Here is a 27,997-nt window from a genome sequence, read left to right on the forward strand (position 1 = left end):
AGGGTAAAAGGGTGTTGTTTTACACTACCATTGAGAAATTTTAACAAAAGTATGTTAGACTTTTCATTAAGACCCTAAAGGATCATATCAACTTGTGGAAAATGGGCATCCGATGACCCCTTTAAGACTGCATAATTATATGTTTGAAAATAAAATGATTTTAAATAGAAGGCCAAAACTAAAAGCCTTACGTATTTGCTTTGATGTAAGAAATAAAATTCACAGACCCATTTATGAACCAGGTATATAAAGTGGATAAATAAGCTTGAAAATAAAAGTAGGACAACTGTCTATGGAATCCGTGCATTAGGTGCCAAGTGCACAGCTCAGCTGATTATAAACAGAGCAATGCAGCCGCAACGCAAACCTGTGACTCCAGCATGACTCCAGCTGATCCCCTACAAAAACCAAGAATGAACTTCTTGTTTTCAGTTCTTAGATGTAACCTTTTTATTATTTGTACATTCAGCACTTACAGGAGTAAACAAAAAAATTAAAAGAAAACAAAATTTCAGCTTTAATGCTAAAACGATAAAAAAATTAAAAACCAAATGTGAAAAGGTTAAATATGCATCCCATTCTCCATGGCAACCTGCTAACAGCAAAGGGGTGGTAAAAGGCAGACAATACGGGACAAAAAAAGGTACAAGGAATGTGAGGAAAACAAGAGGCGAACGTAAAGTAGTGATCAGGATTTAAATCACGCCAAGGCTTTCAGAGCATCTCTTTCAGATCCGTGTCGACACCACACTGAAGGAGAAAGAGAATGTCACCAAACCAGGAGGATGTCTTGCAGTCCGACCCATTTATACCAGAAGTCCATTAACACTGTGGTGGGAAATGAACACCAGGAGTCTTAAAGCCCAGTCAAGAGACAACGAGAAGAGTCTACATGGAGACACAGCACCACCGTGGTCCCAATGTGTGTGTGTGTGTGCACCCGTGTGTCTTTACGCAGAGTGTGTGTGTATGTGTGTGTTTTTATAAAGTCTGAGTTGGTCCTCAGGAAGGTAGGCATAGAGCTGTTACAGCACATACAGGAACAGGGGTCACAAACTGGACAGTTCCAGACTTCCCTTAGTGTCGTCGATCTCTGGGCGGTGGGTCGCTGCGGCTTCGTGACCTCCTGCTCCCGCTTGCACTGTTTCCGCCAGGCCTGCGGTATCCCTCCTTCCGTTTATCCCCCTCTCGCTCCCTTTCCCGACCTCTGTCTCGGTCTCGTTCTCGTTCTCTGTCACGGTCTCTCTCACCTTCCCCTCCGGTGGCTCCGCCAGTCTTCATCCTCTCTCGTCGCTCCTCCTCACGTTTCTTATCCTCCTCTTCCATCTCCTTCCTCCTCTTCTCTCTTTCCCTCATGCGCTCGGCACGAGCCGCTGCCCTCTGTGCCGCCTGCAATGCAAAGTGCGATGGGTAATTAGCACTGGCATAACATCATAAAAACAGAAAATGTTTTCCTTAGCAAACATTGCTAATAAGTAACTAAAACGTGCAAAGAAACATACCTGCTCCTCAGTCAAGGGGAGCCAGTATATGCATGGAGCCGCTTTGGTTTTGCGGAAGAGGTCATCAAGCAGTTTAGCAGGTGGATCCTCTGGTCCTTTTTCTAAACAGACACACACAAACAAAAAAGCCAATAAAGAATAAATATTTGTATAATATATTTATAGTAATAAGGGTAAATTTTTTAAATTAATCATTTGAGATACATAATCTGAAAGCTGAATAAATAAGCTTTCCATTGATGTATGTTTGTTAGGATAGGACAATATGTGGCCGAGATACAACTATTTGAAAATATGGAATCTGAGGGTGCAAAAAAAAAAAGAGAAAGAAAAATATTGAGAAAATCACCTTTACAATTGGCCAAATTAACTCCTTAGCAAGGAATATTATTAATCAAAAATTAAGTTGATATATTTACGGTAGGAAATTTACAAAATATCTTCATGGAACAAGATCTTTACTTAAATATTCATATGTAATATTTAAATATATGAAAACAAAATACACAATTTAAACATTAAAAAGTTCAAAAACTAATAAATTATTTGTAACAAATGTACATATAAATAGACAAATAAAAATACAATTTAAATATCAATAAAAGTAAACAAATAACAGTAGTAGTAGTAATAATAATATTATTAAACTTCACCGCACAGAAAGTAACTGAGGATTTTCAAATTTCTCACCCTTTTTATCCGTTTTCCTCTCTTTGCTCTTTCCTCTTTCCTTGCGCCGCCTTTCACGATCTCGTGAACGCGATCTTCTGGCCCCAGCTTCCCGCTCCTCTCCAGGTTTGCTGAAGTCCCTCACTTTATCCCTGTCCCATTCCCTCTCTGCACGCGTTCTCTCCCTCCTTTCCATTTCCCTTTCTCGTTCTGCCCACTGATCGCGCTCTGGAAGGAGAGGCAGGGGTACTGGACGGCCAGGCCCAGCGGCTACCACCCCACGAGGCTCCTCTGTTGGCTTTTCTCCTGCTGGACCCAAACCCCTGTGGAAGTCCAACTGATGCGGATGCGACAGGATTGAGAGACAATTAGTTTCCATAGGAAAAAAAGAAAGAAAACGGAATACATCTCCTCCAATTAAATAAAATCCTTACCTCCTCTTGCATGCAGAAATCAACATTGAGGAACTTGGGGTTACTCTGGGGCCACTTAACCCCATGTAGTGCTGTACGAGTGGCCATCGCCTCTTCCGCACTAGAGTACTGAGGGAAAGTATAGATAGTCCGAGGGTAAGAAACCAAGAAATTCGCAAAAAATAAAAAGATCCAGAGAGATGCAGGGAAGATACTTACTGTGACGTAACAGTGAGATTTAATCTTGTCAATCCAGAAACCTTCTTCCACTACAGTCCCTGTGCGGTTCAACAGCTCCTTCAACTGCCCCAGGGTAAACGGCCTCACCTTAGAAATATTACGAAACAAGCCTCTGGTCACTCAACCTGGGACAATAAATCCCTTTGCATGTAGCATTGTTATTTTATCAGTGGTCTATATGTATATACATACCAGGTTGCAGACATGGACAATGTTAGACAGCTTGCCACGAGGAGGTGACGGCTGTTTGGCTGTGCGGACTGGGTCATCAATAGTGACACTCACACCCGACTTCTGCTGGCTAATGGAACGACGGATCAGTGTGTCACTGGGAGTAACTTTAGGCAGGAAACAAAGCGAGAAAGCAGTGAGTGAGATAACTAACGCTGATTTTCTATTTAAAACTTAGCTACATGCGTTTCACACTATTGCACAGAAAATTTTAATATGTTCCTTTTGTAACCCTCACCTGTCTTCATATCAACGTCTCGCCCAGGGGACGACGGCTCCGTCTCCATGGAAACCTGAATCGAGCCTTCAATTTTTTCCTCCTGGCTAAGTCTATCCTGCCCTTCACTTCTTTCTTCCTCATCTTCAAGTTCACTTCTTTTAGATTCTTTCTGTCCATTCTCTTGTGTGTCAGAGGGTACAACCTGTTCAGTTGAGGGGGAGCAATGGATATTTTACCAAACACATGCAAATAATCAAACACAGATCTTTGTTTCTAGTCGAGGAATAACATGCACCTGTGTTACAGTTCGTCTAATTTTCAGGTCTTGGTCGCCCCTCTCTCCTCCTTCCTCCTCCCCAGAGAGATGCATCTCCTCTGGATGCAGGTCTAACACTGCCTCCTGACCCAAGGCAGGCTTGATGTCTGGTATTAAAGACTGTAAAGAGTGAGGAATGCATTATGGTACTGTTCATCAGATGACGGAGGACAGGAATAGTGACATCTTTTTAACTAATTTTAATTTCATATTTTATCTGACCTTCAAAGAGTCTGTGGTGATACTGATGGAGGGTTTCTTGGCAGTGACCGCTGTACTGGAGCCCCATCTCCTCTTCCTGCCAGCGCCAGCACTGCTTGCGGCCTCCGCTTCCCCTTCCGAACTCACCACCCCAGGAGACTGTTTGCTGCCTGAGGACAGACAGCATGTGGCAATCGTTGAAATCTTGATTTTAAAGCATCATCATCTTTTGGATTTCAAACTTAACAACACTGTGTCTTAAGACTACAAAAATACACTACTTAGAGTTTGCAGGTCAATAAGATTTTTTTCAATTAAAATGGCTAGTTCACCCAAAAATGAAAATTACTCACCCTCATGTTGTTCCAAACCTGTAACACCTTTGTTCGTCGTCGGAACACAAATTACAATATTTTTGATGAAATCTGAGAGCTTTCTGACCCTCCATAAACTGCAAGGGTCCTACCGCGTTCAAGGCCCAGAAAGGTACCAAGAACATCCACAAAATAGTCCATGTGACATCAGCGGTTCAACTGCAATTTTATGAAGCTACGAGAATACTTTGTGTACAAAAAGACTAAAATAACAACTTTAATCAACAATTCTTCTACGTCGTGTCACCCTAGCACCATTTTGGAGACTATCACGATGCATGCGCATGCTTTGATCTGAACGTAAACAACGCATGCACATGTTCTACGTCCTTGGAAAGCACGTGCATGTGTCGTGCTTACTACCTTTTAGGGCCTTGACCGTGGTAGTACCCTTCTTGTCTATGGAGGGTCAGAAAGCTCTCAGATTTCATCAAAAATATCTTAATTTGTGTTCTGAAGATGAACGAATGTCTTACAGATTTGGAACGACATGAGGGTGAGTAATTAATGACAATTTTCATTTTTGGGTGAACTATCCATCTAATACTTTTATTCAGCATGGATGCATAAAATTGGTCAAAACTGTCAGTAAAAGAAATATTACTGTCATATTAAATTATTTATGAAGGACCATGTGACACTGAAGTCTGGAACAATGCTGCTGAAAATTCAGGACTAACATTGTCTTAAATTTTAATAATAAGTACATTTATTATTACAGTTTTTATTTTCATCAAATAAAATGCAGCCTAGGTAAGCATAAGACACTTTCAAGAACACACAAAAAAAGTTAAATATCACACGACCCCAAAAGTTTTACTAGTATTGCACAGTGAATGATCCCTCCAAATAAACTACTTAAGGGGAAACAGAGATACTCACTGCCGAGAGAAATCCTTCGGGCGGAGAAGGTCTTTGGCGTGGTGCTCTGAAAGAGAAAAAACACACCCAAGCCATGGGAAAAGGTGAGATAGTATACACGGAAAGAAAGCACAGGGTTCAGAGTGGGAAGAAATGTGTTTGCATGTATGAAGGAGATAAAACAATGACAAATAGAGACCAAAATAGAGTGAGCCATCAACAAGGAATTGGATAAAGAGATATGAAAGAAAATCTATTAGGAAAGACCGCCTCTTCAGTCAGAGCGTGTACACACACACACACATTCTTCGAGTGGTTGGAATTTGACAATTTCAAAGATCTATTTCTGCTCTGAAGATGCGGTCTTGTCCTCTCCTACAAAAAAAATACTTTTTTTAAAGGCTTTGCTGCAGTTATCTATCACACTAAGTGGCCCCTCAGGTTGAAATATCCTTTGAGGCAGTTACTGTAGTGGGGAATTAAAAGAGTTTTTACATTAGCTCTGCAGTGGCCATATATATACACACATATACTCTTTATCCTGTAGTAAACAGCTCCATTTTAGGGTTACCAGGGAGTCTCTGTAAATATTAGCATTGTCTAGGCAAAACGTTTAAAGTAGAAAATGGAGAATGACTACTTATTTCCCGGTACCATTGACATGTTCTTCACTGGGTTGGGAATGGCCCAATCGCACGTCTGCATGTACTGTATCTAGGCAACAACTGTCCAATCAAAGGCGGCTGGGAAGTTAGGGCACAGATCTGAGAGCAGGCTGGCAGAAGAACTCTTATGTAGAACAATGTGGGTGGAGTTTGAGAGGCTTTGAGTGTCTTTTTTGAAGTCCATCGTATTGGCATGAAAATGGAACGTGGGAGGAGTCTTTCAAACAAACTGCTGAGAAACCTTTCAGAAGACTGAGTCACTTCACACTCACGTCAGATGTATTTGTGAAGATGTCCATGTTACGAGGGAGACTGCACAAGGTTTCTGTCTGTTCAGGTTGAATGAAGCAGTTTCACTGCTTTCAAGAAGCCACAAAACAACAAAACAGATAAAGTCCACTTTCAAACTATCAGTTAGGTTTGATCATGATAGTCCAGAGAAAAATGAGAAAGCTGTAAAATCCAGCAGAGCCAGTTGTTGTGTTAAAGTGCAATGAAAACAGAGTTCAAAATTTCCTTGGAAATTAAGAAAACGCATCAAGTTTTTTCTGCAGGATAAAGAGAGAAACTAGTCCCATTATATAGTGAACAACTGGGACAATCACTAGAAATGTCTCCATTAAAACCAAAAAGTCACATTGAACAGTCCTGAAGATGTCCATTTATTTGCTTATGGTTTTTGGCAATTTCATTTCCACCCTTTCTGCCATCTTGATCCAAACTGACACTCAGCAAAATGTCACACCCACATTACTCAGCCTCTCATTATCAGTCCAATCAAGAGGTGCTTCCAGCCAACGCCATTGAGGAAACGTGGCCATTGTTGCCTGGTGTGTTGCACTGCAGAGCAGACTCAAGGGCCTATCAGGTAAAGCCATGGCGCTTGGAGACAGTAGAACAGATGCTGCAGTAGTAGTAGTAGTAGTATGCAGGTACCAATAAGGGCAATGGAAGAGGCATGAGCACCTTTACAACAAAGCAATCAAGGGGGTTTTAAACATCAGCCAAAGTGAGAGAGTGCCCCCTGCTGCTTCTGTCTAGGACAGCTTCAGCAAAGGTTCACACAACATCATCTTTGACCACAAAAGGGCAAACAATACACAGAGCTGCTAAATTAGCTTATGTACAAGTAAACATAATCAGTAATGCCTGCATGTACCTGTAATAATAATGTATCTGTATTGAAAAATATAGGGGGAAGGATGACAGCCATTTATAAAACGCTGTTTGCCTCTTTATGTGGAGGATATGTGGCGAATGGTAGAGTTGGGTCAGCCCAGCACTCCTATGTGCTCTTACCTCCTCACTGCTCTCTGGAACCTTCTCAGGCTCTGCCATGACAGCCTCCTTCACCTCACTACTGAGAAATACAGGAGCAAAAAGAATGGGGGGTGAAAGAGGGAAGAATGTAAAAATAATTAGTCACAATTTGCTATAGCCACAGTAAAAGCCTCGATTTTAAAGGGATGAAAAGTCATCATTTACAAACCCTCAACAGATGTTAGGCAGAATAACGGTCTCAGTCCCTATTCACTTTTATTGTATGAAAAAAATGCAATGAAATGCATGTGACTGAGGTTAATATTCTGCCTAACGTCGCATCTTCTTTTCCATGTAAGAAAAAAAAGTAATACAGATTGAAACAACATGAGAGAGAATAAACTACGACATGATTTTGATTTTTTGGGTGAAATATCCCTTAAATGTAGGGTGATCATACAACTTTCTTTGTATGAATATGAAAATTTCTTTTCCCGGCCATGATTTCTTAATTACCTTAATGATCTGGGATTTGTTTTGTTTTCCTACTGACATGATCTGTAGACTCATATGATATATGTACACTTGCATTGCTTTGTTCTCTGTAGCACCTACCTACTCGCACATCATGATTGGTTGATAATGTACAATGCCTGCACATTATTGGTCAAACCACGTTAAAAAAAACAATAGGAAAACAAAGTCAAAACCTATATATATATATATATAGCAATTTAGAGATCACAACCAGGGCAAGTTTGGAGGGGGGACAATTTATGACAATTACAACAAACAGTGTATCCTAAAACACATACAGATCCCTACAGTATACACTACCTCCAAAACAGAGACTAATCAATCATCTCTACACACAACCGCAACAATTACAGGCTTGCTTTTACAAAAACAAAAACTCCATAAAAAAAATAAAACATTCAAAAAAAAAAAAAAAAAATTCAATATTTCTGTGCTGCATCTATAACCTTGCGAATGTAGTTTCACATTGACCTCCAAATTAAAGCTCCAGGCTACATGTCGACTAAATGCAGCGCTCATCCCGCAGAGTGGAGTGACACGCGTGGCGAAGCGTCACTGTTTCATTCCCTTATAGATCGATCACACAGCCGACAAAACTAGCGAAATACGAGTCGGTTCAAATAAATCGCGCCCTGATACTAACATATCTCTAGCATTTAAAAAGACAAATGACAAAACCCGCTGCGCCGCATTGTGGGATGCGAGTACATGAGTGCAGCGCTGACGCGGAGCATCATCTGTCTTTCCTCCCCGTCGAGCAGCATAACGCAGTGAGATCACGCACCTATCAGAGCCTCTCTAATGACTACAAACGGACGGGACTTCGCGAATTCATTGAACACCGCTCGCCCAAAGCTAACGGGCCACCTTGAGCCCCGTGTTGTTGGTCAAACGCGTAGTACAGCCATGTCTAGATGAGAGAAAGGGAGGTGCGCGAGACTCACTGCAGCAGGACCCCATTATCACCGGCTGAGAGGCAGCCGCACTGATTGCCTGTTCGTAATCCACACGAATTCAATAACGCGCTCTTAAAACGAGCTACATGCAGTTTTGGGGAAGAACTAAAAAGCTAGCGACGCTACTAACTTCTATGTTATGCTGCCGTCACGTGCTATCGGAATTATCGTAAATATGAGTTTCCTAATCGGAAATTCGACGTGAACGGCCTCTCAAATCGTATTTACTACTGGGAAACTCGGAAATAATGAGGTTCCGAGTTGGGCGGGTCATAAACTTTGAACATGGTGGAGGGAATAACCATTGCTGCGGTCAATGCTGCTCTCACAACAACTACATCCCTTTGTCTTGTCGCTAAAGTAGTGTATTTATAGGCTAGATATGAACGATCATTCGAAGCATATTGTATGTTTTATAAGCAGTGAAATAAGCATGTATTTGACCGAAATTCCAGAATTGTCAGCAACCTGCATGTGTAGCGCGGTGAATGTTTATGATTGTCAACCAGTGGGATGCTACATGTTATCCTTTCCGACATTAAAGCACTTGAATACTACAAGCTCCAAATCACGACTTCATAAGTGGGAAATAGGAAATTTCCGATAGCACGTGAAGGCAGCATTAGTAGCGCAATAGTAACTGTTTAAAACCATGTATCTTCAAGCCTTGTTGTGTTATTTGACTTTATTTTATCTTCAGTTTCGAGGCAAACTATGCAAGTTAAATAAATTATAAATAGTGTTTGTTTGGTTTCATTCGTACTGTATTCGTCCATAAATGCAGGCTAAGGGCTAAAACTACGTTTCATTCTGCAAAGGTGATACATTTAATATCTGAAGAGAGGAGAACAGTCGCAGCCATATACAAAACAGCTTGCAACCAATAAAACATTAGTAACCTCTATTTTGGCAACATAAACTGTGATGACAGCAATTACAATAACCATCTCATTTTGCATTACCTCACACAGCTATTTAGATTATTTAAATATGATGCATGTAATTGTAATATTTTCCTATCTCAGTTTAATGAGCCAAGTAAAATATTTGTAACATTTACAGTATTAACACTGGCTCTCTGATGCTTCAATGCTGTTGTAGTATTCAGAAATCAGAAAGAGCTTTATTAAAAAAAAAACTGATTGTTATGGAATATTGCTGCTACACTTGATCAAACTGGCCTGAAAGTACATTACAATTAATTCCAAATGACAGGATAAAATTTGTATGCATTTCCTGGGTCCAATAAATAGACTATTAAAGGACTCAGGCAGCCAAAACTTTTCAATAATCTCACATTTTACATGAAAACCGTAAAACTGTCAATCAAATGCTTCCATCTTAACCCACATCATAACCACCATATTCCATCTCTGCTTGGATTTCCATCCCTTATTTATTAGTAATGTTTTCATTCAATCCCTGATTTCTGGTGTACAAATATAATCAAAGTAGAATATAGACAGACCTGGTAGTGTCTTTGTTAGTGTCGTCATCTTCAATCTCGTCCTTTCTTCCCCTTGTTACCTTCTCATCTTGTAGTTCAAGGCAGGGTTTCTAAAATATATAGAAAAAGTAGAAACTGAAATGTTTGTTCAGTGTCTTGCACAGACTGAGCCTATTAAATGCCAATCAAAGTAGCATAAGGATAATAAACACTGTGACTAGTCAGGGTGTTAGAACCAAATTCAGAAAGTTAGAACCAGTTTTTGGCTGCTTGCTAACCTTGGTTTGGATGATATCCTCATTGCCCATGTCTTTTTCCTCCTGCTCTGTGAAGACTCGTTTTTTGCGTTGGGCTGTAGGAGGCTTTTCAGCCACAATTTTTTCTGTGGCCTCTTTCTGGACCTTTTTAGACTGAGGAAGATAGAAAGTAAGTTATGCTTAAAAATTTGGCCATGTAAAAGAGAGATGCATTTTGCATGAATAACAGTATGCTATTCAAGAATAAATAAGTGAATTATAAACAATTAGTGAAATTGTATCAACACAAAAGCCTATTTCAACTCTTTACTTAATTAGCATGAATAGATATGCTTATTATGCAACTCTATGGTGCAACATGCCCCAAATTGGCCCCACAGGCTGCCATTGTAAGAGGATATTAGTTTGTATGCTTTGTGAGAATAGAACCTGGAACATTCTTTTAAAGGGGTCATATGATGCGATTTCATGCTTTCCTTTGTCTTTGGAGTGTTACAAGCCGTTTGTGCATACAGGTGCATCTCAAATTAGAATGTTGTGGAAAAGTTCATTTATTTCAGTAATTCAACTCAAATTGTGAAACTCGTGTATTAAATAAATTCAGTGCACACAGACTGAAGTAGTTTAAGTCTTTGGTTCTTTTAATTGTGATGATGTTGGCTCACATTTAACAAAAACCCACCAATTCACTATCTCAACAAATTAGAATACTTCATAATACCAATAAAAATTTTTTTTAGTGAATTGTTGGCCTTCTGGAAAGTATGTTCATTTACTGTATATGTACTCAATACTTGGTAGGGGCTCCTTTTGCTTTAATTACTGCCTCAATTCAGCGTGGCATGGAGGTGATCAGTTTGTGGCACTGCTGAGGTGGTATGGAAGCCCAGGTTTCTTTGACAGTGGCCTTCAGCTCATCTGCATTTTTTGGTCTCTTGTTTCTCATTTTCCTCTTGACAATACCCCATATCTAGCTAGCTGGCCAGTCAAGCACACCAACACCATGGCCATTTAACCAACTTTTGGTGCTTTTGGCAGCGTGGGCAGGTGCCAAATCCTGTTGGAAAATGAAATCAGCATCTTTAAAAAGCTGGTCAGCAGAAGGAACCATGAAGTGCTCCAAAATTTCTTGGTAAACGGGTGCAGTGCAGGTTTTCAAAAAACACAATGGACCAACACCAGCAGATGACATTGCACCCCAAATCATCACAGACTGTGGAAACTTAACACTGGACTTCAAGCAACTTGGGCTATGAGCTTCTCCACCCTTTCTCCAGACTCTAGGACCTTGGTTTCCAAATGAAATACAAAACTTGCTCTCATCTGAAAAGAGGACTTTGGACCACTGGGCAACAGTCCAGTTCTTCTTCTCCTTAGCCCAGGTAAGACGCCACTGACATAGTCTGTGGTTCAGGAGTGGCTTAACAAGAGGAATACGACAACTGTAGCCAAATTCCTTGACACGTCTGTGTGTGGTGGCTCTTGATGCCTTGACTCCAGCCTCAGTCCATTCCTTGTGAAGTTCACCCAAATTCTTGAATCGATTTTGCTTGACAATCCTCATAAGGCTGCGGTTCTCTCGGTTGGTTGTGCATCTTTTTCTTCCACACTTTTTCCTTCCACTCAACTTTCTGTTAACATGCTTGGATACAGCACTCTGTGAACAGCCAGCTTCTTTGGCAATGAATGTTTGTGGCTTACCCTCCTTGTGAAGGGTGTCGACTGTCTTCTGGACAACTGTCAGATCAGCAGTCTTCCCCATGATTGCGTAGACCAGTGTTTCTCAACTGGTGGGTCGCGACCCAAAAGTGGGTCGCCAAACCGTTCTGAGTGGGTCGCGAGTGTGCGGCCAAAGAAACTACATCAACAACAAAAAACGTAATTCTAAATGTTTTTTTCTGATGCGAGACTTTTATTTAAAAACACGAGCATGAAAGCTGTTGACACGTCTGTCAGATGCACTTTAAGTAAAGAGTGCCTGCGAAAAACTCGCTGTCCTGATTCAGTATCTGCGGTCAGATGAGATGTTGACATTTAATGTCAGTGTCATTATTCTATCGATATTTTCGTAGCTTATGAAATAAAAGCCTCTCACCTCAGAAAAACTAATTATCCTGTCCTGCCAGATGTTACACCGTGCACACTCTTCTATAGCACGCGCGAATGCGGCGCCACGCTTTATATCACTTCACTAATAAAGCGCAGAAACTACGAGCATGCAACGTGTAAAATAAAAGTACAGTACCGTACTGGTAACTGGTACTGCGTATGTTAGCTGGGAAGGATTTGCATGAAGGTATGATATTCATTCTATTCAGGAGCAGTTTCCACGTTTCATTAAAAGTTCATGTTAGTATTGGATATATTCACCAATAACTGTTGTTTCCATAACCCAAAAATAGCATGTTATTTTCACTTTGTGTCATTTTTCATATGTTTAAATGACTGTGGTGGCTCATACCAACTTAATTGTATTAACAAAAACTAGTTTGGGACTGCTATTTAATAGCCTTACCTATAGGCTGTTTATTCCGAATTAGTCATATTCTTAACAGTCTTAACTTAATTTTTGTGAAATAATTTGGACATTTAATACATTACAATAATCTAAATTTAAAATCAAGATGTAAACTAAACTCATATTTCTTTTTTCCTCAATAACTATAATTTTTATTGAAGAACAAAGTTCTTGAATCACAAAATTAATTGTGGTTAATTTGTTTAATATACCAATACTTCATAATTAACAGGTTCTGTTAATTATTGTGTCGTAATTAATCATAATTACAGCAGAAATGCATAAAATCTTTCAGCCTACATGTTTTGGGGGGCCTTCAAATATATGGGTGATTTTTAGACTATGGGCACTTTTATGTTTTTTGGTCATATTTTTAAAAATACGTATAATTTGACAAATTCTTCTTTCTTTGTCAAACTAACAATATATGTGTGTGTATATAAAAAAGTGGGTCGCGGCTTGATGACCATGGGAAAACGTGGGTCCCAAGGCCAAACCAGTTGAGAACCACTGGTGTAGACTAGTGAACCAAACTGAATGACCATTTTGTAGGCGTTTTGAGTTGATTAGCTGATTGGCATGTCACCATATTCTAATTTGTTTTTGTTAAATGTGAGCCAAAATCATCACAATTAAAAGAACCAAAGACTTAAACAATTTCAGTCTGTGTGCACTGAATTTAATACACGAGCTTCACAATTTGAGTTGAATTACTGAAATATAACTTTTCCACGACATTCTAATTTATTGAGATGCACCTCTATATAAGATCTGTAAAGTTGCAAAGATTAAAGTTTCAAACCCAAAGAGATATTCTTTTTAATAGTTAAGACTGCCACGCCTTCCTAAAACAGCTCATTCAAACACACCCCTACGTCTACGTCACTGTGTGGGAAGATCTGCATAACAGCACCCAAACGTATACACAATGAAAGAAAGCGTAGCTTTTATTCTCGCTGTAGTATTGTTGTTGCCGCCGCCATGTCATGGAGACGCTGTGTTTCATTGTTAAAGCGAAACTACTTTGCTTGGCCTTCCAAGTGAGTACACAACTAGAAATCAGTGGTTAAGTTGTATTTACAATACTGCTGCAGAAAATTACAACGCAAATATTCGAGTGTGTGCAGCGGAGGACTATTTCCTTAAGCTGGTAGAGAGTAGCCTACAATTTGAACACCATGAATGGCTGTGAACACTATAATGTAGGGGTGGGAATCGCAGGGTACCTCACGATACGATATAATCACGATACATGGCTCACGGTAATGATAATATCACGATACAGCGATTCTGCGATAATCAATATATTTCTAGATAATCCTATAATGATACATCACGATATCTAACAAAATGCCTGTGAAACAGTTAAGTGCAAGTTTTCTTTCTTTATTCAAGTCCAAACTGTTAGAAAATGGCAAAAAAAAAAGTTCTGTAAATCAATTTTAACGTGTTGAGTAGGCTAAATTAATCATTTTATTCTTGGACTTATTAAAAGCTCACACTTTTCTTTTTCTCTCTACATTTCTAACACATTTAACTGCTTCTCAAACAGAAAAAAAACTAGATAGATCGATATAATATAAACCTGGTACATTTCAAAATTTACCTGGAGTGCTTTCTCAACCTTTCTACACCTTTCATCATAAAAACGGAGCACCACACGAAGAAATAGCTGTTCACATTGCGTATTTTGCATGCTCAGGTTCGTTATTTCAAATGTAGATGCGCGGCAAGCACACACACACTGCACACTTCTGCGCCGCATTGTGTGGCTCTGACAAGGTTTTGTTTCGTCCTCCATGCCATAGGTGCAGATTTATGTTTCTGCCGGTCGGTGTCCACTGTTCACAATGCATAACGCGCACTTGTAATATCTGAGAGAGCGGGAGAGCATCCAGTTCTGTTCACATAAAACTGGACGCTCCGGCGCTCTCTCTCTCTCTCTCTCTCTCTCTCATATAGTGAGGGAAATCCACCTGCGATGCGAGCGGAGAGGTTAGGCTACTCATGAACCGAATATGCGCTCTGCAATAATAATGTGATCGGTGCCTATGGTCCACGCTGATAGCTGTTCCGAGGATGTTTTTTAGTTTTCATCTCCATAAACATATTAAAGCTAATACAGTGGCTGGAAATCTGTTTATCCTTTCGGTTCCTCGTGCTTCCCCATCTGCATAGAGAAAGCAGGTCATGAAACTTGCTCAAAGTCAGAGCGCTTTTGGAAAGCTGGAAATGGCGCAGCCGCGAATTCTATGCAGTTTTAGACGCTATGAACAGGGAAATCTATTTAGAGCACCTTATTGTATTAATTAAAATATCGATATTTGGCACCAGATATTCTCGTATCGCATGGAGAAGGATCGCTATATATCGATTTATTGTCCCACCCCTACTATAATGTGGGCCAATTCCAACTTTGCAAGGACAGTCTGGTGCTTCTGACTCACAGCCTGTAAGTACGTTTCGATATTTAAAGAATTTGCTACTGACTATTCAAACGCAAGTTTTGAGCAGTGTAGAGTAGTGCTTGTTTGGCGTATCTATGATCACAAATGCAGACATGGTGTTATGTTTACGCGGCGCAATGCGTAAAAAGACCGTACGAGTCATTATAATCAGTAATTATGACCTCACTGAATGCAACAAATGCCTCTTTTATAATGGGTTTTATTGTTTTAGTCTCGTCGCGCCGGGACACGGCATCACAACATGGTAAGGGGCGTAACGTTTCCATCACACGTTTGTGGTATTCGGCCAATCACAACGCACTGGATAGCTGGCCAATCAGAGTACACCTTATGTCTCAGAACGATGAGCTAAAAACCGACGCGTTTCAGAAAGAGGAGGATAGAGTAAAGAGTGTTTTTTGAACCTCTAAACGCGTAAACATTGCATTACACCAAATACACAAAATAATGTTCTTTTTAGCAACATCATATTATATCCTTTAATGGTTCACCCACTATTGTAGTACTTTGTAGAATTCACTTTGAAGATAAACTTTGTTGAAGTTTATCTTCTTGCAAAATGAATAAAAAGTTGAACGTTTGATGTAATTTACACATGCAGTGGAGAGAGAGAGACAAAAAAGAACTGGCAAGGTAAGTCATGAAATCAGAAATATAAAACTTAATAGCCCAGGAAATCCATATACCTTAGTTTATGCCCTGTATGCCAGCTCTCTAATGCTCTTATGTTCTTCTGCCACTTATTTTACCACTGAAGCTATTTTTGAGGAGCATGTAATTATAGATGAATTCTGACACTTGATTACAATGACCATGAGCAATGTCTCTAAAATATTTAAAGAGAGCAAGAGTGAGTTAATCTGACAAAAATAACTTTTGAGCTACTCACCTTCCTACCACCTGAAGTGGAATGACTTTTCTCCTCCTCATCCGATGATGAACTGGAGGAGCGTGAGGAGGATGAAGACCCAGAATCCGAGTCGGATGAGGAAGAGTCGCTGGAGGATGATGATTTTCTTTCTTTCTTCTCCCTTTCTCTTCCTCTTTTCTTCTCCTCTGAAGGAGGTTTCTCCTCATCCACTCTTCTGAGTGTCTTATGTTTAATGTCTTTGCTTGCCTCACTATCCTCAGACGTCTCCATATTCTCTTCCTCTTGTGGTGCATGTTGTTTTGCAGGCACCTTGGGGGTCTTGCTCTCAAGCTCACTGGGGGCTGAAGCAAGGACTGATGTTTGAGGAGCCTGAGAAGCATCTTTTTCCTCAGGCTTAGATATTAATGGAATTGAGGGGGCTTGTGGCATGGGGCTGTCTGAGAAAGTACGAGGTCTCTTCAGCACAGACGTCGGAGAGGAAGGGAGAAGAGTTGTCACAGGAGCATCTCTGAGGAAGCGGGACTTCTTTGAAGAGGATTGAGGGGATAGTGGTGTTGCAATCGTGGGTGACTGCTGTGGGACAGGCTCTGTAGATCGAGCATCTTTTTCAGCGCTCTGAGGTTCACCAGTCTCACTCTTGTTGGGCTTCTCCTTTGGACTCTCCAGAGAAGCAGGATGGGCCGCTGGATAGGAGAGACCACTGATATCACGACCACGCTTCCACGGAGGAAGATGGCTTTCTCTTTCTTTCTCATGTTCCTCCTGTTTTTCAAGTTTCAAAGCCTTTTCTTTTTCCTCCTGTACTCTTTTTTGCTCCAAAAGTCTTTCCCTTTCCTCCAAGGCTCTCTGCTGCTCCTCTTTCTCTTTTTCCAAAGCTCGCTTTCGTTCCTCCTCTGCTTTTCTCTGTGCTTCTCTCTCACGCTCAAGAGCTTGTTCCTTCTGCAACCGTTCCTCTTCCAAAGCTTTTTCTTTCTCAAGCCTCTCTCGCTCTTGCCTCTTGCGTTCCAGAGCGGCTTCTCTTTCATGTCTTTCTTTTTCAGCCCTCTCTTTCTCCAGCCTTTGCTGTTCTTTGGCCCTTTCCATTTCTTGTCTCTCTTTCTCCAATTCAGCTTCTCTTTCCAGTCTCTTTCTCTCCAAAGCTTGCTCTCTTTCTAACCTTTCTTTCTCCTGCCTCTCCCTCTCTAGAGCTTGTTCTTTTTCTTGCCTCTCTCGTTCTTGCCTTTCCTTCTCAAGCCGCTCTTTTTCCAGTCGCTCCCTCTCTATAGCTTGTTCTCGTTCTTGTCTTTCCTTCTCAAGCCTCTCTCTTTCCAATCTCTCCCTCTCTAGAGCTTGTTTTCGTTCTTGCCTTTCTTTCTCAAGCCGCTCTCTCTCCAACCTTTCCCTCTCTAGAGCTTGTTCTCGTTCTAGTCTTTCTTTCTCAAGCCGCTCTCTCTCCAACCTTTCCCTCTCTAGAGCTTGTTCTCGTTCTTGTCTTTCCTTCTCAAGCCGCTCTCTCTCCAATCTCTCCCTCTCTAGAGCTTGTTCTCTTTCTAGTCTTTCCTTCTCAAGCCTCTCTCGCTCTAATCTCTCCTCTCTAGAGCTTGTTCTCGTTCTTGTCTTTCTTTCTCGAGTCTTTCCTCTCTAAGGCTTTTCTCGTTCTTGTCTTTCTTTCTCCAGCCTCTCCGCTCTAAAGCTTCCTGCTTCTCTTTTCCAGTCTCTCCTTTCTTGCCTCTCTCGTTCCAGAGCTTGTTCTCTTTCTAGTCTTTCCTTCTCAAGCCTCTCTCTTCCAATCTCTCCTCTCTAGAGCTTGTTCTTTTCTTGCCTCTCTCGTTCCAGAGCTTGTTCTCGTTCTTGTCTTTCCTTCTCAAGCCGCTCTTTTTCCAGTCGCTCCCTCTCTAAAGCTTGTTCTCGTTCTTGTCTTTCCTTCTCAAGCCTCTCTCTTTCCAATCTCTCCTCTCTAGAGCTTGTTTTCGTTCTTGCCTTTCTTTCTCAAGCCGCCTCTCTCCAACCTTTCCTCTCTAGAGCTTGTTCTCGTTCTAGTCTTTCTTTCTCAAGCCGCTCTCTCCAACCTTTCCTCTCTAGAGCTTGTTCTCGTTCTTGTCTTTCCTTCTCAAGCCGCCTCTCTCCAATCTCTCCCTCTCTAGAGCTTGTTCTCTTTCTAGTCTTTCCTTCTCAAGCCTCTCTCGCTCTAATCTCTCCCTCTCTAGAGCTTGTTCTCGTTCTTGTCTTTCTTTCTCGAGTCTTTCCCTCTCTAAGGCTTTTTCTCGTTCTTGTCTTTCTTTCTCCAGCCTCTCCCGCTCTAAAGCTTCCTGCTTCTCTTTTTCCAGTCTCTCCTTTTCTTGCCTCTCTCGTTCCAGAGCTTGTTCTCTCTCGAGTCGTTCTCTTTCCAGTGCTTGTTCTCTTTCAAGCTTCTCCCTCTCTTCCCTCTCCCGCTGTAAGGCCTTTTCCTTCTCTTCCCTTTCTCGCTGTAAAGCCCTTTCCCTCTCGCGTTTCAGAGCTTCTTCACGTTCCTGTCTTTCCTGTTCCAAAACTCGTGCTCGCTCTTCTTCCACTGCCTTCTTTTCCTCTCTCTCCTTTTCTAGGGCTTTCAGTCTCTCTTGTTCTCGTTGCCTTTCCCTCTTTTCGTTTTCTTGCTCCCATAAAAGATGGCTACCCTCATCCTGCTTCATGCCATCACTCTCTTCCACCACCGCTGTTCTAACGACACTGACACCTTGGTTGGAGATCACTGAACTAGGGTATGACAAAACTGACGCTGCATTAGCTGTGTGAGTAATTGCAGACACAACTCCCTCATGGTGGCTTCTCTGTCCATCCATTCCCTCCCTATCACGCTTTCCTGCCCCAGAGAAAGCTCCCTCAGATGCCATCTTGCGTGCCAGTAAGGTCAGTGGGCCTGGTCTGCGTTCTGTGGAGTCGCCTGCTGGTTCAGGGCTACTGCTACGACTGTCACTACTGGAACTACCAGAGCTCGAAGAGCTAGATATACGCTGCCTAGATGGGGGCTCTCCAGGACTAGGGGGGCTCTGTTTAGGGGTGTCTGGGAGTGGAAAAGAGAGTTCAGGAGGAGGGGATGGGGGAGGAGTGGGCTGTCTGAGCTGCTGTGATAGTAAAGGTATGTGTTGGGGGGGCGGCTGCTGCTGTTGCTGCGAGCCACCAGATCTTTCCCTCACCGGTTGGCTTTTTGGAGGCTGTGCTCGACGACTCCGTTGAGCACTGGCGTTCCACTCCTCCTCCTCGTCATCATTGTCATCCCCGCCTTCACTGTCATCATCACTGTCAGCCGGTACATGGCTTGATGTTGGTCCTCTTTCACCAACAACCCGCACTGACAAAGAGGCTATTGCGCCAGGCTGGGATGGTGCAGAGGGGGACGGCTGCCCAGGCGTTTCTTTTTCTCTGAGCTCATCACTCTCACTCGCAGTCACCCCAAATCCCCCAGCCACTGCTGTACCTCCTTTGTGTTGGTCAACTAAGGAGGGAGCAACATCCTGGTGGAAATATACGTGTTAGGTTAAGTTCATTCCCCAAAAGGTCATTTTTTGATCCAAAGTAAAAACAATCAGGAGAATGCAAAAAATATCTAAATAAATAACATTTAGCCTTACCTTGCATTACTAAACATAAAATACTTATTTTGTAAGAATTTGTGGTTCAGCCCAGAACAAACACTGTAGAAGAAGAGGATTCATATTATTTCTAACCTGGTTAGGGGCAGCACAAATACTGTCATTGGCCTCTGCGTGGTCTTCATGGTCTGTTCCTTAAAAATAAATAAATAGAATATATGAACCATGACAACAGACATGTTTACAGACTAAATAGCACTATAATTTAAATGTTAAAATAATATACATACACACACACACACACACACACACACACATAAATAAATATATATAGGGTAAACATACCTATTAAGCTCACCAAAATCTACATTGTGACATTTTTAGTGCACAAGATATTGGTTTCAGTACAAAAAGTTATGTTAAAATAAAATATTAATCTCCCAAACAAAAATATTTATTTTTATTTTAAATGAAAAAAAGATTTTTTTTAAAACCTTTAACCTTTTTATTTTTTGTACCCTTTAAGCACACCCCTGTTCCCATTAAGCTCACATTTTATAAAAAATTCTTGTTTATTTTAAGAAAAAGTTTTAAAGAATAATTGTAAAAATATATATTTTTGAAGGTACAAAGTCGATCACACACACACAAAAAAAAACAGAACACTAAAATCAAGTAACAAGGCATTCAAGTCGATCAGTTATATATTCATAATGAAGTGTCATCTAAGCACATTGCAACATCTATACTAGTCCATGTTCAGCCAAGTAACACATTCAAAAATCAGATAAAACAAACCAATAAAATATTTAATTGATGGGGATGAACACAGAGACTAGCCTCATTATGAAACCTCTTTTTAAATGGATGTCAACTTATCTATAGTCTCTTATGGCTGGAATACACTACACGATTTTTGTCCCGATTTTCCACAGATTTACAGTCTGGAAAAGTTGATGCTAGTTGCCAAAGATCAGAGCCAGTCTGCAGATTTGAGTCGACAGAATCCATAGAAAATCTATTAACTTAAATTAAAGTGGCAACCATCAGTTAATATTTAAAGTCTGTTTATGATGTATTTACACAGACGTTCAATGTGAATGAGCTTAAAGAGAGCACACTGAGCTTAATTGGAGCAGCAACAATTTTTAATAAATTTCATGTAATATTTATTAAAATGACAGGATTTGTGCTAAATAAATAGTTTAGGTCATGTATTAAGTTCATACATATTTTAATATGAACAACTATTATTAACAATATCTATGAAGTTATACTTTTTCTTATTGATGTCACACTGAAGCTGTCTGATTTTCATAGTAGCGTACCCTTTAAGCTTACCTTACAATAATATGAAATCTTTAAAAATTACAGCACTTTAAAACGACAGACCAGCAATAAACTGTCAATTTATAATACTATGGATGTAAAAGTACAAGCCAGTAATGCCTGTGAAGTCATATATTAGCATAGCACACAATCTTATACAGCTAGTCAGCTACCTGTGCTCTGTAGCATCTGTGTTATGTTGCTAAAACTATCTTTTGGATCTAATGTAATTATTTCCCACATCCAAGTTCCAGGTTATAATATGCAAAAGTCTGAACATTAATCTCTTAATTTTACAATAAGTAGTGAAACTTACCCAAAATAAAGGCTTAAACATCTAAAAAAACACATTTAAGGGGCTCCTCTTTTGGTGAAAGTTTTTAGACAGCTTTCAAAATGGCCGCCAGACAGTGTGAACACATGGAGACTCATATCTCGGTGTGCAATGATCTGATTGACTTGAAATTACAGGAGGTATATAGTAACAAACATATCAATTGGTCAAGACATCAAGTAGGATAATAAATTATTTTTTCTTTTTATAATCTGATCTCAAAAATGGAAGTGTGCTTAATGGGTACGTGAGCTTAATAGGTACATTTACTCATATAGATAGATAGATAGAGAAAATATAAAACAAACATCATTATATATAATTTTTTTTTGTATTTTATATAAATTATTGGTATATACAACTTCATAAGTCCCCATTTTTCAAAAAGTGAATGTTTAACTCAAATTTCCTTTGTTTCTCTTTTTTAAAATATAAATGTACAAGTAAATTGAGGCAGATTTACATTTTACCACATGACATACATCAGGAGTTCAATGCTTTTGTTAGTACACTTATTTTAAAAATAAAAACCCTTTGTATAATAACTATGTACTGCAACTGTAAGAAGACTCAACAGAGGGAAAGCTGGCTAATCAAAATCAAAACATCTTTTTAACAACAATTTTTATTGTTCAAACATGGTCATCCCTATGTAATGCCTAGAGATAAAAAGATTGCACATTAACCAAAAAACTAGGATATTTTGAGAGTACTTGTAAATGATCAGTGTTTCCATATTTCACCTTTACAACCATTTACACAAGAACATAGCATTTTTGCTGGTTAACAACATTACACACATTCAGCTTCAAAAAAGAAAAGAAAAAACACTATTTACACTATCATCTGATACTCACCATCAGTTTCAGCTGCCTCTCGTGCTTCCCTCTCCAAACGCTGCCTCAGAAGCTCTTGCTGTTTGGCCAGGTACTGTTTAATGAAGCTGTTCTGACTCATTTCCTCCCCAATCTAAATAAACACATGTAATCCAAAATGGTACAGTTGTTTTAGAGCAGTTAAGCCATCCACACAAGAACACACAGTAACACGCTTACTCCTACTGTAAAACATTGCAGCTCGGCTCACCCGGGAGTTAGGCTGCAGGCCAATGTGATGAGTGGAGGTTTTCTGAAGGTTCTCCAACATGAGAGCCTGTTGCACATGCAGAATGACAGAAACACATACTTCATTATCTACACCAAATACTTAAACATACTTTGGAGCAAAGGTAAGTGAAATACCTGGAACTGGACAGCTTTGAATATATTACTTAACTTAATAGATGCTAACATAAGAAGTTGATTATTCATTCATATTTCATGTTTGTATGGTTCAGAGTGAATGGTGTAAGAATGAATAAGCATACATATGTAACCCAGGACCACAAAACCAATCATAAGGGTCAATTCCTTTGAAATTGAGATTTATACATCACCTGAAATATTTGCCCTGACAATATTTGGCTGATACACAAATATTTGAAATTCTGGAATCTGAGGGTGCAAAACAATTAAAATATTGAGAGAAATCCAAATTAAGTTCTAAGCATATTACTAATCAAAAACTTTTTGAAAAGTTTTGATAAATTTACGGTAGGGAATTAAAATATCGTCATGGAACATGACCTTTAATTAATAACCTAATGACTTTGGCATAATTTTTTTTTAAAAATCGATCATTTTGACACATGGGTCATTCTTCATTTGTGGTGGCAAGTGGTGTCCCTCTACTTTACAATAGTTGAAATTAACTTTAAATACCAATAAATCATAAAATGTTTGTATTCTGTAGGGTAAACACAATTTGTGCACTGTTAATGGTTATATTTTTTGTTTTAAAATACATACTTAATTGAGCTTTAGAGATTGCAAGTGTAACAAAATATGAATGTTCCCACCATACCTTAGAGAGATATCATGGAATGTAATCAAAACAATATAACATTTTTAACACAAATAAAGTGGTTATATTGTGAATATAGATTTTATTTAACATGTACAATTTTATTAAATTGTTTTAAAAAAATACATATTTCGTTATATTTAAGAAAAACGTTGTGTCCCCCAAATTCATGTCTGTGGTGTTACAACAATGGATGTCGCCCCTTTAAGAAAAGGGAGAATTATATTTGGACTACTTCCTGTGTGTAAATGTCACTGCAGGTGCTGGTTGATCTGAGGTGTGCATGGGGAGTACATTCTCTCTTATTAATTTTCTTAAAGTTAGCTAAATTTCTGACAATTTCATGTGTCACAGTGTCTGTGGTGTTATGTTGATAACTTGCAGATCTGACATATTTCAATCAAAATTTTGATAAATACATACTTATTAATATTTCCAAAATGTCCCCTGATCTTGAAATCATCATGATGGCAGCCTCCATTTTAGAAAAGCCTGGATTTATGCTGACTTTATATTGCAAGTTACTATAGGCCCTGTGGTGTTACCAGAAAAGACAGTACCACCACAGAGCCTATAGTAACTTGCAATATAAAGTCTGTGGTGTTAAATTATGTCTGTGGTGTTACTTCAAAATGACATAAACATAAGTGGCTGTGTCACCAGTGTTTGACTGAAATTATTTAAAAATCAAAATGTTCTTAAGCTTTAATTCTAATGGATATAGCATATTAAACTAATTTTAAATGCATAGCAATATATTTTATTAGAAAAAAACAAACAAGCATTTTTACAAATTCTGCCTCTCATTTGCCACCCCAATTGAAGAATGACCCACACACAATGTATTGTTGGATTTTGCTACAAATATACATGTGCTACTGACTCGTTTCGTGGTCAAGGGTCACATAAAAACATGTACTTATTCGTTGATTATTTAATGATCTCAACTGAAACATACACATGGATTTTCTCCTGATAGTTTCATTATATACAAAACAAGCAAGTGCACTAAAACGAACCTAATCAAGACAGCGATAGACAGAGATTTGTTTTCATCCGTTCAGTAACAGTAACTTCAGCTCAAACTTCAAAGCAGCTGCGGCGCGCGGCACATCAATCAATCAAATCCTCCCACCGACGCAAAGCAACCGCGATGCGACTTCAGTGTTTATTTCAGCAAAAGCACATGACATTGAAAGAGTAAGAGGTGTTTAATCTCTCAAAAACTTAATGCGTTACAAAATTTTAGTAAGCGTGTCCCCGTTTCATAACCCCCAACCCCCCTAACACCTTATGCACTAACAAAGCGCGAGCCCGCCGACAACTTAAAAAAACCTCTCAGTTCCCATCCATCCAGAGACTTGTAAACACAACCGCATCGCCCCGAACCCTCCGCGACGTCTGCGCCCTCCCAAAACTCACATGCATGGAAAATAAACGGCGCTTTTGCACGTCACACACATACACACAAACAGGCAACAGCGGGGGGACATGATGACACACTACACACTGGATGAGCACCCCAGCTAGTGCGCTAGCAGCTAGCGAGAGACCACCTCGGCCTGAATCACGGTCCTCGGACTCTGCGGAGCCGAGAAACCTGCAACTCCCACTCACCCCTTTGAGCCTCTTGATGAGAGCATTCTTCTGTCCGCTTTTCGGAAGCCCTCTCTCTTCCAATGCCGCCTTCAAATCCGCCACCCGAAGCGAATGGAGCGGCCTCCCGTCCAGCGTAACGTCTTCGAGGTCCGCCATCTTGATTCCCTTCGCTCGTTCTGTAGCTCGCGCGGACCGCAACGCCTTCCTCACCGACGTCAGCGCGCCATGAGCGCTTCCGGAAGAGGCGGAGTAGAAGCACACAGAGAAGACTTCGAAGTTGTGTGATGTTTCACAAAGTAACAGGCAGTTAACGTGTATGTTTTTATTTATTTTTTTTTTTTTTACAGTCTATGGATGATAAGAAGAAGAAGAAGAAGAAGAAGAATGTATTCATGGACATAAACCACAGTGGACGTGATAGAATTGCTTCATGTAATTTTCCGTTTCAACATAAAACCACTGCAAAGGCGAACAAAGATGCAATTATTAAAGCCAATCCAGTATTCAAGCTGTTTATGCTGTGAATGCAATGCAGTCTGAAGCGTTAAGCATTTTCTAACAGTTATTAACCTCGTGCTTTTATATTCTGGATATAGTTTTGTACATAATATGCATAATGTCTGAAATTCTGAATAAATTAATCCACGTTTATGATGTCCCACGTCGTAGGTAAAACCCACAATTATTTTTTTTTTCCTTTTTAACAATTAAAAAATAAATACCGATTTTTGAGATTTTGCGCACAAGGCAAAGCAGGATTCATTTGAGGGAATTGGTTGTTTCGAACCTTTCGTTTTAGTGAATCGGTTTTAAAAATCAGTTTAAATTGAATTCAGTTACAATCTTTGCTGAAAACTAAGTTTTATTTATAACATTTCTGCTATTAGGTTACTAAAGTAACGTCCTTCAGTAACATCCTTTATATGAATCGGACATGTTCAAAAGAGCCGACTCTCGCTGAGTCGTTGACTCAACAACTGCCCTTACTGATCCAGTTCATTTCATTAACGAATCGTTCAGTCAGATTCGTGAGCAAGCCGGGTTTGTGAACAATGTGAAAAGATCCAATCAAAAAGAAAGATTCGTTCACGAACAGGACATCGCTAATATGCAGAGCCCCCCTGTGTCAGAGCCGATGCAAGCGTTTTATTGAACACAGCGAGCGTCTCCGTTTGAGCTTCTCGGCTCAGTCGAGATTATTTTCCGTCTGGTAACCGACGTTGAAAGTAACAACATGCTGTTTTCGACGAGAGGTGACAAGTTCAACTAAGAAAAGGGTAACATTTTATTTAAAATGACATTTTGATTCAAGTTACAAAGGAGGTCACTCGTTTGTTTTGATCAGCTAGCATTCTATCGTTAGCCAGCATATGTCGTAACAAGGAAGTAAATATAAGTGTAACCTACATGGTACGATGCACAACAAAACTAACATTTTATGAAGCATTTAAATCCAGGTTGTGATGTATGTTAAAATGCATGAACGTGGTTTATTCAGTGTTTCAGATTGTGTAAGTTCTAAAAATGCTCAACTACATTAGATCAAGCGTTTCTTTCAACGCTATAGTTTTGTTTAGTATCAATGATAATCCCTCTGAAATCCTTTTTCTGTCTTTATTAGAAATGGCTTGGTTCCACCAGGCTTTACAAGGCTCGGGCCAGCCAGATGGATCCATGATGCCCCCTACAGTGGAAGATCTGTCCCATACTCAGGTCTCCAAGCACACCATTACACAGTTAGGCATGGCTGATGGACAAGGTTGGTCAACACTTCGTCCGGTTTCCATCACAGACTTTCCGCCTGCTTCAGGAGGCATCGTTCCCCAACGTCTGGAAGCACTGTCCTGCACATCCCTCAACATGGGCTCCAGAGAAAACTCTGTGCCGCTGTCTTTCGTGACGCTTCAGGAACAACGATGTGTACTAAGTTGGTTTTTAGGATGGAACGCTGTCCAGAAGCAACGCTTTCTGGAAGATCTGATTTCAAAGGCTGTGCCTGGAAAGGTGTCCAGTTTATTAGACCAACTCAACACACTGCAGGTGTTTTATTTTATTAATTTATGTGAAACTTCATGCCCTTTTCTTTGTTGTGTGATTCTTGTATGTTTACTCACCCCCAGACAATGCAGATGTAAATAAGGTTGTTCCTTCATCAGAACGGACTTAGCATTAGCATTAAATTACTTGCTCTCTTCAGTGAATGGTTGCCGTCAGAATTAAAGTTTAGACAGCTGATAAATACATCACAATAATCCACAGCCTGGTAATTCACATCAGTCTTGTGAATTAAAACGTGCATATTTATAAGAAACATTCATTATTACAGTGTTTTGACTTTTAAACCATCACTTTCGGACAAAATACTAGTCCATAATCCTTAATAACACTTCCTCCAGTGTAAAAGTCCATCTCCTGTTGTCTTCCCACATCAAAATCCCCCAACAAATGTGTTTAGAACTGTTCTGGACTATCTTCACTTTTTTGTTGTTCACTTCAGATCAGATAACTTTTTCACTTGAGAAAGCAATATTATGGATAGGTTGAAGTTAAAAACATCTTAATAATGAATTTGTTTATTATAAACATGCTTTTAACTTCACAAGACGTTAATTGATGGACTTAAGTTTTGTCGATACTTATGGATAATTGTGATCAGCTTTTAACATCTATCTATCTATCTATCTATCATAAATAATGCTAAGCAGGTTCATCTGTATGATAACATGGGTATTTTCTTTGTCTCTGCATTTCAGGTGAACGATCGCCCACCCAACATTTTTGAATGCCAGTTAAGACTGTGGACTCAGTGGTTTGATACATGGAGTGAAGAAGAGAGAAATGCCTTTTTGAACAGCTTAGAGGAAAAGGATCCAACCTTTGTTGCGTACTTCTATAGCCGGGTTGCTGGAACAGCAGGCAGAGATTGAAGCTCTTCATACAATGTTTTTTGTTTGTTTTTTCGCTCTTCAGAATGAAACTGAAATCAAATCTCCTATGGACTATTCTGCTGTTAAACGGTTTTGAAAAGCTATGCTTGATGTGCATGTGAGTGTAGTTTTCAAGCACAATTAACCCTCAAAATCTTTTGTTTAGATGCAAAAGAATCTTGTTATAAATTTTTTTTTTCTAAAATAAATGTTTTTTTTTTTCATTATTTATGTTTCCTCTATGTGGATTTGCTGCTACAAGCTTCACAGACATTCTCTCTCTCTTGATTTTGAAGGGATAGTTCACCCAAAAATGAACATTTTGTCATTGTTTACTGACCCTCGTGTCATT

At 39.8% G+C, this 27,997-nt stretch overlaps 2 protein-coding genes across 4 annotated transcripts; one reads left to right on the forward strand and one right to left on the reverse strand.

Annotated features, from left to right (window-relative positions):
* Nucleotides 1-428: 428 nt before the first annotated feature.
* acin1a (apoptotic chromatin condensation inducer 1a) lies at nucleotides 429-24,994 on the reverse strand. Its single transcript, XM_058745018.1, is given in 19 exon segments — nucleotides 429-1,389; nucleotides 1,503-1,603; nucleotides 2,193-2,508; nucleotides 2,606-2,713; nucleotides 2,804-2,911; nucleotides 3,017-3,162; nucleotides 3,294-3,477; nucleotides 3,571-3,711; nucleotides 3,814-3,962; nucleotides 5,049-5,094; nucleotides 6,992-7,052; nucleotides 9,914-10,002; nucleotides 10,171-10,302; nucleotides 16,025-18,105; nucleotides 18,108-19,476; nucleotides 19,690-19,748; nucleotides 22,075-22,186; nucleotides 22,304-22,369; nucleotides 24,737-24,994. Coding segments are annotated over 19 exon segments (5,718 nt in total). The 5' UTR covers nucleotides 24,875-24,994; the 3' UTR covers nucleotides 429-1,077.
* c02h14orf119 (chromosome 02 C14orf119 homolog) lies at nucleotides 24,913-27,960 on the forward strand. Of its 3 annotated transcripts, none has more exons than XM_058745096.1 (3): nucleotides 24,913-25,032; nucleotides 26,340-26,758; nucleotides 27,472-27,960. In XM_058745096.1, the coding sequence occupies exons 2-3, from the start codon at nucleotides 26,342-26,344 to the stop codon at nucleotides 27,643-27,645; spliced, it is 591 nt and encodes a 196-aa protein (XP_058601079.1). In that variant the 5' UTR covers nucleotides 24,913-25,032; nucleotides 26,340-26,341; the 3' UTR covers nucleotides 27,646-27,960. The 3 variants fall into 3 exon arrangements, with proteins under 3 accessions (XP_058601079.1, XP_058601086.1, XP_058601071.1); XM_058745103.1 differs by lacking the exon at nucleotides 24,913-25,032 and adding an exon at nucleotides 25,060-25,150; XM_058745088.1 differs by lacking the exon at nucleotides 24,913-25,032 and adding an exon at nucleotides 25,671-25,995.
* The last annotated feature ends 37 nt before the right edge of the window (nucleotides 27,961-27,997 follow it).

This window comes from Onychostoma macrolepis, chromosome 02, assembly GCF_012432095.1.
Source record: "Onychostoma macrolepis isolate SWU-2019 chromosome 02, ASM1243209v1, whole genome shotgun sequence".
Taxonomy (NCBI): domain Eukaryota; kingdom Metazoa; phylum Chordata; class Actinopteri; order Cypriniformes; family Cyprinidae; genus Onychostoma; species Onychostoma macrolepis.

Bases quoted from the DNA above. Each gene is read 5' to 3' on its own strand.
- c02h14orf119 (XM_058745096.1), top strand. From the start codon at position 26,342: ATGGCTTGGTTCCACCAGGCTTTACAAGGCTCGGGCCAGCCAGATGGA. The intron at 26,759-27,471 runs GTGTTTTATTTT...TCTGCATTTCAG, and splicing joins ACCAACTCAACACACTGCAG to GTGAACGATCGCCCACCCAA.